This window comes from Orbicella franksi, chromosome 2 (assembly GCF_964199315.1).
Source record: "Orbicella franksi chromosome 2, jaOrbFran1.1, whole genome shotgun sequence".
In the NCBI taxonomy this organism is placed as follows: Eukaryota; Metazoa; Cnidaria; class Anthozoa; order Scleractinia; family Merulinidae; genus Orbicella; species Orbicella franksi.
The window spans coordinates 38,990,124-39,004,435 of record NC_138146.1 but is presented as its reverse complement, the minus strand read 5'-3'; the positions used below and the strand labels follow the sequence as shown (position 1 = coordinate 39,004,435).

Genomic DNA, 14,312 nt, shown 5'->3' with positions numbered 1-14,312 from the left:
TAGACTAGATCACCTCTTCATTTCAAATCAACTGAGTAATCGAATTTGCGAGAGCAAAATAATTCCAAATATTTATTCTGACCACTCTGCAGTCCTGCTCTCTATATCTTTCACCGAACACGAACCCCCTCGTGGGCCAGGCTTCTGGAAATTTAACAACTCGTTGTTGTCGGACACGAAATATGTAGAATTATTGAATTTCTTAATTCCAGAGTTCGCCAAAAAGCATCAGAGAACTGAGGACAAGGGTTTGTTCTGGGAAATGATTAAAATGGAAATCAGAGCATTCACAATAAAATTTTCGAAAAAAAAAGCAAAAAGCAAGCGTGACGAAGAGTCTGCCCTTTTGTCGGAGATGATCAGGCTGCAGTGCAAGCTCCAGACAGCGTACAGCGATTCCCTAAGGAGCGAAATAGAAAGAGTAAAAACCAAGCTTTCAAAAATAGCAAGCGTTAAGACGCGTGGCACGATTATACGAAGCAGAGCGCGCTGGTATGAACATGGCGAGAAAAACAGTAAGTATTTCTACAATTTAGAAAAAACAAACCAAAGGAAAAAACATATAACGGCCTTAAAAGTCAATGATCACGCAAAATTAACCCACCCGAGGGAGATTCTTGAAGAGGAAGAGCGCTTTTTTAAACAGATATATACATCAAAAAACACGAATCCGAACGGCTCGGAGTTTATCGAATTCTTTAATACGGAAAATGTATTGTCAGAAGAAACTGCAAAAATTTGCGAAGGCATTATGTCTATCGATGAATGTAAACGAGCGCTTATGAAGATGGAAAGCAATAAAACACCAGGTACAGATGGCCTCACTTCAGAGTTCTATCGCTTTTTTTGGAACGCTGTTGGTAAATTCATGGTGGAAAGTTTTAATTATGCATTTCAACATGGATCACTTTCTATCTCTCAACGACAAGGTATTATCTCTTTAATCCCAAAAAAGAACAAGAACGCGGAATATTTAACAAATTGGAGACCAGTTTCGCTACTTAATGTTGACTACAAAATTGCGACCAAAACTATCGCTCTTCGCTTGGAAAAGATCTTGCCAAGCGTAATACATCCTTGTCAGTCCGGCTACGTAAAAAGTAGATTCATTGGAGAAAGTATCAGACTAATAGCAGACACAATGGACTTCACTAAAATTAAAAATATACCAGGTATAGCTGTTTTCTTAGATTTCGAGAAAGCTTTTGATTCAATTGAATGGAACTTTATCCAAAAATGCCTTGAATCTTTCAACTTTGGACCAAATCTCCGGCAATGGGTCAGCGTGTTCTATAAAGACATCTCTAGTTGTGTCATTAACAATGGTGTTGCCTCTAAACACTTCTACTTAGAACGCGGTGTCCGTCAGGGTTGTCCCCTTTCAGGCATACTCTTTGTTATCGCTATGGAGCTTCTTGCCCAAAGTATAAAACGGTCAAAAGACATCAAGGGCATACATATCCAGGGAAATGAAGAGGTCAAGCTCACACAGTATGCTGACGACACAACTGCCCTTCTTGCTGATGTCCAGTCAGTTTCTAATTTATTTTACTTACTCTCACTGTTTGAAAAATGCTCTGGCCTAAAAATAAATCAGGCAAAATCAGAAATGCTATGGCTTGGCTCCATGCGCCATAGGAAAGACGCAATTTGCAACCTCCAAATCAGCGATGATCCCGTTTACGCGCTCGGTGTGCATTTTACCTATAATATTGAATTGTCTCATAAGAAAAATTTCTTTGAAAAATTAGGATCCCTAAAGAAAACCTTAAGTGTCTGGTCCCGAAGAGACTTATCTATATACGGTAGAATAAATATTGTTAAAACGTTGGCCCTCTCCAAACTTGTATTCATCTCCAGTGTTATGGAGACTCCAAAAAACTTTGCAACAGAGGTCAATAAAATAGTGTTCGATTTTATCTGGAAGCAAAAACCCGCCAAAATAAAAAAGACAACCCTCATCAAGAAGAAATCGGATGGCGGTCTTGGCATGAAAGATTTTGTACTTTTCGATAAGGCTTTGAAACTAACTTGGGTAAAACGGCTGTGCTCAGACTCAGATGCACCGTGGAAGTATATTCCAAAATCGTTTCTCTCTACTGTCGGCGGTACTGAGATCTTTCAATGTAATTATAACTACAACTTTCTTGATCTTAATGGCCATCTTCCTGAATTTTACAAACAAATTATTCATCATTGGCAAGAAATCGTGTCTACGACACCTCACAGCAAGACCGAGATACTGTCTCAGACAATCTGGAACAACAAATTCATTACGATTGACAAAAAAATGGTATATCTACCTCATTGGCACCGAGCAGGTATAAAGCAAATTTCAGACCTTTTTGACGAGCGTGAAAATTGCTTCCTGCCTTTCCTTTCCTTGCGCAATAAATACATGCTAAATTGCAACTTTTTACAATATTATAGTCTTTTATCTGCGATCCCTCAAAGTTGGAAGAAGCTCCTTCACGTTAATTCTGGCGATTCTACTACACCTCCGCCGCCAATCTGTAATATAACGTGCAAGATGTTATACGACAAACTGTTAACCTTAGAAAATCTTCAACCTCCCACTTCAGAAAAAAAACTCTTATCATACGGCATCGCAAAAGAGAATCTAAATAAAATTTATCTTCTGCCTTTCACAGCCACAAAAGAAGTTAAATTGGCAATGTTTCAGCACAAAATTATACACAACATTTTAGCCACGAACAGTATATTATACAAAATGAACAAGGTTGCCTCCCCATCCTGCCCTTTCTGTCCCTCTGATAGTCAAAACATACGTCATTTGTTTATTAGCTGTCCGCAAGCGTCTTCCTTTTGGTATAAGTTCCAAAGTTGGTATTCTACTGTAAGTAACGCGAGTTTACTTCTCTCCGAGCCAGAGGTATTATTTGGAATTACTCGTCCTTGTACTCACCGTTTGACCCTCAACCACCTCATAATACTAGGCAAATATTTTCTTTATATCAACGCTCTAAATAATACTATGTTCGTTTTCAGCGACTTCATCTCATTAGTGCAGGATAAAATCGAGATAGAAAAATATATTGCTGCAACGTCGAATGGCGAAAGGGAATTTCAACAGAAGTGGAAATTCCTTCTCACCATTTAAGGCGTTTCCCGTAGTAATTAGTTGCAAGGTCTTTGTTTCTCTTTTTTTTGTTTGTTTTGTTGTTGTTGTTGTTTTTTTTTTTGTATAATTAAGTAATTACATTGTATTGTAACTCCTTAAGTAACGTAATGTGTAAGTCATAATAAGCAATCAATGTGTATTGTAAGTAAGTAACGTAATGCCAAGTATTGTAAATAGGTGTTTTTTTTATGTATTGTAAGTGACGTTTGTAAGACGGTAAAAGCATTAGAAATAATAATAATAATAATAATAATGATGATGATAACAATAGTGTAGTGTATTGTAAGTAGGTTAGTTATTGTTGTGAGTAGAGTAAGGCAATGTAAGTAATTGTGTGTTTAGCAACAAAAAAAAACAAAACAAAAAAATTTAAAAAAAAAAAAAAAAAAAAAAAAAAAGAATATGTGAGTAAAACAGCTCTGTAATCATAGGGTTCGAGATTTTGCTACGGCTTTCCGGGTACGAAAACTTTTCGGGACCCTCGAGAAACGGGCCCCAGAGAACCGTGAGAGAGAGATTCTCTAAAGGTCCATGAGCTGCGTTTGTAAATTGTAGCTGGCGCGATGGTGAATGGACTGGGTTTCTCTCCTTTTCCCCATCATTTGGCACAAAGCAGGAAAAATTGCCAAACAGAAAATTTCAAATGGAAAACGTAGATTTGTTTACGGGACTGTGTTGTGCAATGAAGCGTTAGCATGAAGGTTGAAGGCAAACAAAATTATTCCGCCTATGTCAGATGCTGAAAACTGCGTGTAAAGATATTCTAAAAATCTGAACAAGATCACTTTAAAGTTGCACAAAGTTCAAACTGTTTTGAACCAGAGTAAATATATTTAATCGAAGTGATCAATTGATAGCAGTAGTTCACTTACAATATTTAATTCGAAGTGAAATCTTTTTCTGTCGTCAATTCAGGACTCGCCAGCATTTTCGATCCACGGCCCTCAAGAACAAGCCTGAATATCCCAAGGCCGAAAAGAATTATCCAGTACCCAGCTAACGACGATGGTCATGTTATGGCAATCGATCTTGGCTGACCTTATGACAACCAACCATGTAATTGTTTTTGTTGGGCGACGTAGTAGATAAAGCTATGGTCAGCCAAACTCATGAAATCCATTCAACTTGTAAGGCATTTCATCGAAGGACTATTTTAGTCTTGCATAATCCCAATTTTCTAAAAGAATAAAAACATTTAGTATCTACTAAATCAAGTAATATCTGATCTTGGAGTTGGAGGTGCGAGGAAATGCGCGACATGTCTTACAAATAACGTCATTTTCGCGCGCTGCGATCATTACCTCATGCAAAATAACGAATCAGGGCCGCGTACCTGCTAAAACACGGGCTGGTACCATGAATATTGGATATCGTGTTTATTTTACTTTCTAGTGAACCAATCAGCGTAGAATGTGATATCGCTGGTATCTGGAAAGGTCGGAAAATTTCATGTCCGAAACTTGGATGTAGAACGACGGAAATTTGGGAGAAAAATTTCCCCAAACTATTATGAGGATCTTGTCAATCATTGTGATCCTTGGATTGTGTGCAGTAGGGTTTTCACGGCCATCAGCAAGTAAGTTAACAGAGATTCCGGTTTGGTTTGGCTTCTGTAACTTTAATACCGAGCAGATTAATGTTTTTTGTAAGTCCTTGATGTGTTAATTTGATCTGAGTGGCTCAACATGCGAGCAACTCTGAACTCAGTTTGACCATTAGTAATGTTAGTATGCGCTTCAAGGATTGAGTTAAATTTTAGCATACCATGGTTTCAAAATTATGGTCAGTGATATGCTTTCACAACTTTGAGTGTTCTAGAAATGTTGACACTCCTCAGAAAATGCCACCCGTAAACCTTTCCAGTGTTTAAAACTGAACTTTATTTTATTCCAAGAGTAGTACACTCGCCTTTGACAATTTCGATATAAACCGCTCGCTATAACTATAAACTAATTACATTGACAACACTTAAAATAACATTATCAACCAACATTTCACGGTTGTGTTTAGGTTAAATTTCCTCTTGTCTGACAACACCATAGGCTGTGAACTTTTAAGTTAAAAACAACAATGAACATTTTACTTCTATTGCAGTTAGCGTTGCATTTAACTTTTCTCTGAATTTAAGCTTTAAACCAAGCAGCATGCTGTTCTTTTACAATATCGTCGAGAAGTTAATTATCGTCAAAAATGTGAGATCATTCAAGCAAGCAAAATACAATCAACAGAAGGAGTCGACATGGTTTTTGCTTTTTGTGATTATACATTTACGCACGAGCGATATCTTAATTCATCCATGAAGTTCTGAAATTTAAGCGTTGGATCAATGAAAGAAATTGTATTTCTCAGTCTGCTGTATGACTGATGATGACTTATAGAGGTACTGACCACACCGGGAACTGTAACGGTTTTAACTGACTAATTGATCTCATTTTAGCTGATTTAAGACTCCCTAACTGAAACTTATTTTAGTCAAGATAAGTCAACTTTCTTTCACCCTTTGCAGACAAATTATAAACATTGGGAGAGAAAATAGTATTTTAAGGCCAAGCAAGGTCGTTTAACAGTAAAGGCTATAAAACAAACATCATTTAGAAAAAACAGACCAAGTAGATCAATTTAGTCTGGGTTTCGATTGAAAGCTTTGCGCAGCTAAAGGTGGACCAGACATTGCCGTAATTGAACTGACTGTTATTGCAAAGCTGTGTTATACCATAGCAAATACAGCCATTCAGAATACAGGAAAGCCGTTCTTTAACATTTTCTCGTGGTATACCATGGAATATCAGACTTGTCACTTGTATATTCTTGGCACAACACACAAACCCGCCTAAAGGGCTTGTGTGTATACCGAGAAAATACAATTAAGTAACTCGTGAGATATTCCATGGTATACCCCTCGGAAGTGTTGCATAACTAGTATGTCAGTTTAGTGAGAGTGTATTCGGAATGGACTTTGTGCCAACTTGTTATATACTATAGTAACTACATTTTTGTCTACTACCATCAAGATTAGCCTCTCGGTCTCTTACTGAGTGCTTTTCCTTGAGCAGGAGACTGAGGGACACTCTTATAAGATAAGCTCTCGTTAACTTCAAAAACTCGTTTGAATTTCTTCACAGAAGAAAACAAAGTTACAGAAGAAGTGGATGAGTCAGACAAAGAACTTATCCGAGTTGCTCGAGAAGATGTAGAGGACGACGAGCCAAAAGGGAAATCTCACAAGGAAAAGAAAAGGTCCACAGAAGGTAACAAAATCAAGCGAATTTATCTCTCACAAAAAATGTTCAGCTTAAAAACCACTGATTTTGCTGTATTCATTTTGAATTTAGTGGTCAACAAAAGAGCAAAACGGGCCGCTGAAGAAGGTAAGTTTTATTAACTGTCTGTTCACATGCTGACCTTGTTTGAACAGAATCGTAACTTTGCAAAAATAGCTCTCTATGCATTTTTAACTCAAAGTTACGTATGTGGAGATCAGTATATGAAAACATATTCTGAAATCATCTACCTTGTTAGCTGTATTGCTCATTTAGTCAAGTGTAGAGGGGAGCGGAAGCTTAAGAAGTATTGGGTGACTTTATATTAGGCTCTTAAGACTTAGTACTCAGAAACCCCTACGTTTTGGTGAGCAGAAAGATAATTGTGCTTAATAAATTAAAGACCAAATCGAACTTTATAAAATAATTTTCGAAAAAAACAAGCGGGTCGATCGTCATGACGTGACTCTACCAAGATTATGGCAAAATTAAATATAAAAAGACTTCCCATACCGGGAGACGAACCCGGGCCGCCTGGGTGAAAACCAGGAATCTTAACCGCTAGACCATATGGGAGAACGGGTAAATTGTGCAAACAATAACAAGTCCTATAAACAAGTTCATTCCCGGGCGCCACTTGCCAGGTTGATCTGTTACTCAACAGTTTGTGGAAATTGATTAGTGAATTTCACAGTGGAATCTTGCTGAGTTGATTTGTAATTCACGATCAGTTGAACAATTAAGACGAGCATTTGTCACTATTTTACTTATGGTAATACAATTGGAAATATTGAATCCATGTTCAAAGTCAGTCAGTATTTGTGTCTAATAAAACTGAGGAACAAAAATATTAGAAATAAATTCGTTTTTATTGCCTTTTTTTGTAGAAAATAGATTTAATATTTTCCATACAGGGGTTCAAAAGTCGCCGCTCTGCATGAAATCCTTATCACCAGACCCGAATGGAAATCAGCAAATTTATATTCACATATAGTCAGTCAAATTGTTGATACACTACGCGACTGTCACAGAACTCAAGAAATTTATTTGTAAGTCTGTCAAAATTATAAAATTTTTAATAGCATCCACAACAAGACAACCACACGACGCACAAAGCTGTGGTTTGTCGTAAATCTTTCCTTCCCTCACCGGGAGTCGAACCCGGGCCGCCTGGGTGAAAACCAGGAATCCTAACCGCTAGACCATATGGGATTATCATGACTGTTACAGAACATTCAATGATTATAAAAGTATGTATATCTTCCTGTTTATAACAAAAAGGGGGTGAAAATTGTATGCTTGATGACAATGAACTGCTAATTCTTTTGCAGATGCTTTTTTTCAAGCTTTACTGACCCGGTCAGCGGACAAAAAAAGAGGTGCGAAATACCATATAACATTTTATTTCAATTTCAATACCAGTGGTAATAGCCATTTTTCATCATTCTCTATTGCTCTGTTTCAGAGAAGAAGAGGTCTTTTGATGAAGGGGCAGACAATACAGGTAAAAAGCGCTGATTTTCTTTTTAAAATGAAAACGAAACACGGAAATTATTTTCCTTAGAACTGTAATGCAATACTCCATCAAGTTTGTTTAGAGGAAAACATAATGATAATTCTCAGAGGAGAGAAAGGGAGGATTGTTACTTGAAGAATCCTACATTGTTGTGTGTCGCACATGTAATCCCCAAAAGATTCAGTTTTGAGGGTTGAAAGAACTTTGTTTACATCACTTTTAAGATTTGAATGTTATTTTTTTTATGTAGGATACATAATCCGAGATGACTGGAAAGGAGACTCCAAAATATCCGACGCTGACAGGCAAGGTTGGTTGCAAACACAACGTGTTTTTTAAAAACTGTTTTTGCACGAAATAATAAGCTGCATATGTAGTCCAAATTTTCCCATTGACTTCACATTTACTAAACGGCGTTTATAAGAAACATGGCTGATTTTAGGAAAACGTCATTATATGTCAATACAATCAGTCAAGTTCATGATTGGTAAATTTGACGCAATCAAGTCGAACTCATCTGAAATAACAACTTATTTTCGCAGAACTTGAGAGTCTCTTTAGTGCGATCAATTCCCCTGATGAGGAGGGTGAGGAAAAAGTGGAAGAAACAAGAAGTTTGAAGCCGGTAAGAAACTTGAATATTTCAGTAAATGTTCACTACGTACCAACAAATGTATTGTCTGTCCGTCCGTCCGTACGTCCATCCATCTGTCCGTGCTTCCTTCGTTCGCGAGTTTGTTAGTGTGCTTTTCTTTATTTATTAACTGTTTTTTTTTTCTATCTTTTCTTATCCATAAGGGCTTAGATGGAAAAATTCAACAGTTTATAGAATGGCTTATGAGTCAACCGGTGAGTCGCATCTAGGGTTAGTTGTAGAGTTTTTCAGCTTAAATTTACGCAGCGCTCTCAAAAGAACTCTCTAAGCCATTCTGTTTTGATTGTAGCCGGACAAGTTTACCAAGTCTCTCTCGCACATCCTTGATGTAGAGCAGTCTTTGACTAAAATGTTCTACGGTGGTAAGTCGAACATCTTACAATAGAAAGTGATCAGTACAAACCAACCCAATCTGGTCAGTTAATAGTCCTGGCAAACGCAGAAAGGCTCCAGTTTGTAAGTGATGTAACTCTAAATTTCAATTAAGAGACAATCTAAACTTGTGAGAGATTTACAAGGATCATCAGTTAAACATTCTGGTCAGTCAGTAAAGAAGTAACATGCGGCTGTCATAAATTGCTTGAACTTGGTGAGATCAGTTATCAGTTGGAAGGAAATCAGTTTTAAAAAATCCACCAACTTGTCCCAGGTTCCACGGCACGACTCGGTTCACATTAAAAATTAGGAGGAATATTTGGATGGGTATGAAATTAATGGAGCTACTCACGGCTTGCATGTCTTGAAAAGTTTAGCGTGAATTTTCCAAGTTCGTTGTTTATATAGTCCGTTTTAATCTTTTCCATCCAAAACCATCCGTATTTCTTCATGGTTTATTATTATCTCTTTGGTGTTTTTCTTTCTTAGTGAACAATTATATATTCAAGTCTCTTCAATCTGAAGGTAATTTTATGCGTGGCCAAAATCAGAACTTAAAATACGGTGACTGAGCTCCTTTAAGTACCTCTTGCGATCAAAGGAAACTGAACCAGTCCTCAAATGCCATATGAATATTCTCACACCTAAATTAAGGAAAAGAAAGGTTTACTTTGAAGGTCTCTCTTCAGATCGACAACAACAACAGCAGCAACAACAGCAACAACAACAGGATCCACAACAACAACAACAACAACAGGATCCCGCGGGTAAGCAACGTTTACGACCTCACATATATGATAATATAAACGCTAGGGACAAAATGCTTCACGAGAAAACAAAACATAGTCAGAAATAAAGCTTCTTTACAGTTCTTGTAAAACAAATATGTCGCAGCCATTGAATGAGATTTCTATATCTCTGGAAATTCAGTTGAAAGAAGCCAGGCTGTTTCAGACGAATGGTTCATCTTAGCCTTTACCAGGCGTTCAGTTAGTTGTGGCGCAGCGCGAAAAACGGCGCAGGGAAAAATAAAAAAACGCGACGAGAGGAAGCGCGCCGTTTCCTGCGCTGCGCCCCAACTAGCCGAACGCCTGGAAGAGGCTAGGTTCATCTTAAAATTTTTTCATCACTGACCTCCTTCCAAACTTCTCTCCCACGGTCTGAGCCATAATTGTTGCACTCGTTTGGTTTATTGTTACCTCTCTGACCTTAGCAACCATTTATTTTGAGTTTCCTTTGGTTTGGAAGTAATTTATACAAATCAGGATGGAACTGCATTTTCGAATTCACACTTTAGAGTAGTATCAGTTTCTCTGTGTTTGTTTCGTTCCCAAATTACTATATTTAATCAGTCACTAAAATGAGTGAGTGTAGTGGGCTTATGGATGGTGCTGTGGACTAATATCAGCTGCTAGCTGTAAGATGTTGTGTATCTTACCACTTATATCAATATTATTAGTCTTATCAGCTATTTTTACGTTTGGGGCAAACTTGCTATAATGAGATAATTTATTTTATTTTTCATGCTTTTTGCAAGTACAGCAAACAACAACAAGAACTGTAAGAGCAAGTGCTTTACTTTACAACTGGGTAACACAGAGTGTAAGATCATCTGCGACCCTCCTGTTATTGAACAACCAACACAAGCACCAGCCTATGGTCTGTACCCACAACAAGGGGCATACGGACAACAGTATCCTTATATGGGACAAATGCCGTCACCCTGTGTCCCTCCCGCGTGCCAACCCGGTCAGATGTACGCTGGGTATATGCCGGCTCAGCCATACCCCGGACAGGGAGTTCCGGCTCCCGGTGTTTATCCCCCAGTTGCTCCAAGACCATCTCCTGTTCAGGAGGGCTGTGTGGGGCGGTCATGTGATCAAGAACAAGACGAGAAGGCTGATAAACCTGCTAAAGACAAACCGGAAAAGCAAGACAAACCGGCCCCTGCTCCGCCCAAGCCTGCCCAGGCTCCATCTCCATACACTTTTCAGGTTCAGTGTTACTTTTTTTTATCACATTATATTCGACTTTCGACTTGTTGGGCAGTCTTCTGCGCTGTCGTTAGGAAAATGCAGGAAATAGTTGCTTTCTTTAACCATCTGTCTTAACCGTTGCGCAAAGAAAAACTTCACCTTACTAATCGCTGCGGAAATACCCAAGACTACTTCATTTCAAGATGTCCTACAATGTGCAATTTTACTTCTGTCTTGTTTCGAGACAAAATCGGTCTTCAAGTCGCTCAAAATAATCGCTTTAAGACTTATTTTGGACTATTTTTCTTTTGTAACAGACCCCAAGCGCTACTGTTGTGATGGACCCAATCAGAATCACATCACAACCTGAACCTCAGATACCACTTGCTCCTATGATTCCTGGTCAAATACCAATGGCTATGCCCCAGCCTTATGCTATGCCCCAGGCCCCACAGGTCCCATATGATATTTCCATCTCAGGGGTGGCCGCACCACCACCTCCACAGCCCCAGGCTCCACCGCCGGCTCAGTATTTCAAACCAATGCCTAAAGGCTGTGACGATTACAGCCAGCCAAGATGCCGGGTCTTCCTTGATTGGCCCACGGGTAGGATTTGATATAGATTAGTTAACTTGAATAATTGCTTAATATCACACATTAGTAACTATAAGAAATATTTTTATTGTGTCAGGGGTATGTCGTATGGAAAGCCATGCAGGCATTTTAAAGTACACGAAAATAATTTTCGGTGAAGCACGTCCTGGTCGACATTGATGGACAGCCAAGTTAGGGAAATGATTTTTGAGAGAATCATATGGAAATAAACTGGACGTGGATTTTAATCTTGGTTAGCTCAACCCTGCGTCAAAAAACTGGATCATAGTTGAATGTTTTATGACCGTTAATATTTGAGGTCTTGTTTATCTGTCTACAGCGTTGATGTTTGTTATGCAATGAGTATTTCATGCCCCAAATCATTCTGATAATTAAAATATCTGTTTCACCGTTGCTTTATTTTCTGGTCTTAATTGCAATAACTTACATGCGGGATGATATTTTTACTCAACGTTTTAATATACAAGTAAACTAAGTGTATCTATATGTGTTTTTATTTTCACAGATGAACGTAACGAGATTAAAGCATCATTGCGATTCAAACAGAACTGGCACAGTGACTACAAACGTCCCACTACAACAAAATACAAGATCTTTGCTGCTGAAGTAGAGAAAGGGGTAAGCCATAGCAACAGAAAACCATTTCCAAGTTTTCTTCAATTCTAAAACTTCAAAATTACGACTGTTTTCATCTCCCAGATGAACTTTGACAAGTTAACCCCTGTGCTTGTTGTCCGATGTACTGTTACCCTCAAAATCATAGAATTGCTTATTGCGATTATTGTGTAATTCAATTTTATCTTTTATCTTAAGATAAGGGACGTTTACACTCAAGATCGAAATTTCAGAAGTGTGAAGGTTACAAGCTTAAGGTACGTCTTAAAAATCTGTGCATTATGAGGTTTGCTGCGCCAACGTGATAACCCAAACAGAAAATATTAACACGAACTTATTGCCGTTAGCATTTAAAGAGTTCCTAAAAGAAACGTGCCTTAATTTACAGCGAAGAAGACATGAAGGTAGCGGCCAATTTTATTCTGGAGTTTGCTCAGCCAGAGAAGGGCGCCCTGAGATATCTATCACACGCCATATCCCATAATTACCTGGAAAGCATGCCGGTATACAAGAATACCTTACTACGGGACGGTATGTTTGTTTTACTGCAAAAAATGTTCAAGTAACAAAATTAGTAATAAAATTAGCAAAAGTGTAAATGTTATTGCAAAACTAAAACCCTATGTGACATCCCAATCCCTAACAAGTATTTATTATGCACTTATATATCCCTATTTAACTTATGGTTGCGTACTGTGGGGTAATAATTACGAGGCTCCATTATCACAATTGGTGAGACTACAAAACAAAGCTATTAAAATAATCAACAATGTGCCACTTCGTGGTCATATTACTCCCATTATGTAAACCTTGGTCTTATTAAGCTTCCTGACATTGTTAAACTATATACCTGCCAGCTATTATATGACCACTTAATTGATGAAAAACCGTCTAATTACACCTTATCTCTGGTATCTGAGCAACATAACAACGTTACTCGAAGTGCATCCCTACAACACTTAAATCCCGGTTTCTCCAGAATAAATATAAGGAAATTTTGCCCCACTGTTATTGGATGTTACGACTGGAATGACCTTCCTTTATCTATATGTAACTTAGCGACTAGAAAACGTTTTAAAAAAGTACTCTTCCAGTATTATTTTGCTCAGTATTAATTAATTCATACCTCTTCCTCTCCTATGTTAAGTTAACTTTTTTACCCTAATTATTATTGTCAATTAAACAAGGGCATCTGATTAGCTTGCTATATTTTTGCCCTTTTCCATTTCTCCTCTTACTTGTTTACTTTATATTTATCTTTGTAATTTTAGAATGGAATAAATAAATAAAATGAAAAAAAAAATAAAAAAGTAACTTAAAATTAACTTTTTTCGGGAGTGATTTACAATAGCGAAGTTGATTCGGAAGTGCGTTCCAGCGGGGATGAAATGTTTCTATATTTTCTGATAACACTTCTGTGGCTTATCATCATATGAGAACGAGGTGAACGGAATCAACGTGCTGTATATATCAAGAGTATAGTTTGTGAAAAACGCATCGCTAGTTTGCAATCTTGAAGTTAAGTGAATAAAAGACAAACCTCCGCGTCATGTGTCGAATTTTACCAGATACTCCCGTCGTTCCGATTCGAACACCACTTCCGTGGCTTCAGATGTTTGTAAACCAATCCAGAAAATGTTATTATTGTTACTATTATTACTATTACTATTACTATTACTATTACTATTACTATTACTATTACTATTACTATTACTATTACTATTACTATTACTATTACTATTACTATTACTATTACTATTACTATTACTATTACTATTACTATTACTATTATTATCATCATCATCATCATCATCATATTATGATAATAATGACAGTCTGCCGTTTAAACGCTAACTGGGCGTGTGTCCACTAATTTTAGAAAGTTGATGATGTCATGAGCTTGTGAATTAGTATTTCAGGATCTCATGATATTTTTATTTTCATCAAAATTTTAGTCTACGATAGTGGAATGTCTGAAGATTTGTAAATAGGTTTTCTGAGGAGATTTTAATAAAGTTCTTGTTATTATCAAAAATTATTATTATTATCATTATTATTAACCTTTAAAACAGACTGTTTTACAATTCATCTATTATTGTTTTGTTTGCCAACCAATCAAGAACCTAACAAACCCGACGCCATTTCCATTATACGCGTT

The 14,312-nt window shown here is 37.4% G+C and overlaps 1 protein-coding gene and 2 non-coding genes across 3 annotated transcripts in view; 1 reads left to right on the top strand and 2 right to left on the bottom strand.

Annotated features, from left to right (window-relative positions):
• Window positions 1-4,503: 4,503 nt before the first annotated feature.
• LOC145479813 (uncharacterized) overlaps window positions 4,504-14,312 on the top strand; it is a 20,434-nt gene continuing 10,625 nt past the window's right edge. The window contains exons 1-15 of the mRNA XM_081458273.1: window positions 4,504-4,718; window positions 6,265-6,390; window positions 6,475-6,510; window positions 7,734-7,781; window positions 7,868-7,906; window positions 8,169-8,228; window positions 8,461-8,543; window positions 8,717-8,767; window positions 8,863-8,935; window positions 9,638-9,715; window positions 10,491-10,942; window positions 11,242-11,530; window positions 12,045-12,157; window positions 12,353-12,411; window positions 12,543-12,685. Of these exons, the coding sequence (XP_081314399.1) occupies window positions 4,652-4,718; window positions 6,265-6,390; window positions 6,475-6,510; window positions 7,734-7,781; window positions 7,868-7,906; window positions 8,169-8,228; window positions 8,461-8,543; window positions 8,717-8,767; window positions 8,863-8,935; window positions 9,638-9,715; window positions 10,491-10,942; window positions 11,242-11,530; window positions 12,045-12,157; window positions 12,353-12,411; window positions 12,543-12,685 (1,717 nt within the window). The 5' untranslated portion in view covers window positions 4,504-4,651. The remainder of the gene's footprint in view (window positions 4,719-6,264; window positions 6,391-6,474; window positions 6,511-7,733; window positions 7,782-7,867; window positions 7,907-8,168; window positions 8,229-8,460; window positions 8,544-8,716; window positions 8,768-8,862; window positions 8,936-9,637; window positions 9,716-10,490; window positions 10,943-11,241; window positions 11,531-12,044; window positions 12,158-12,352; window positions 12,412-12,542; window positions 12,686-14,312) is intronic.
• On the bottom strand, window positions 6,907-6,978 carry Trnae-uuc (transfer RNA glutamic acid (anticodon UUC)). The gene has a single exon. It is a non-coding gene; the product is annotated as a tRNA-Glu (tRNA).
• Window positions 7,543-7,614, bottom strand: Trnae-uuc (transfer RNA glutamic acid (anticodon UUC)). Its single transcript has one exon. It is a non-coding gene; the product is annotated as a tRNA-Glu (tRNA).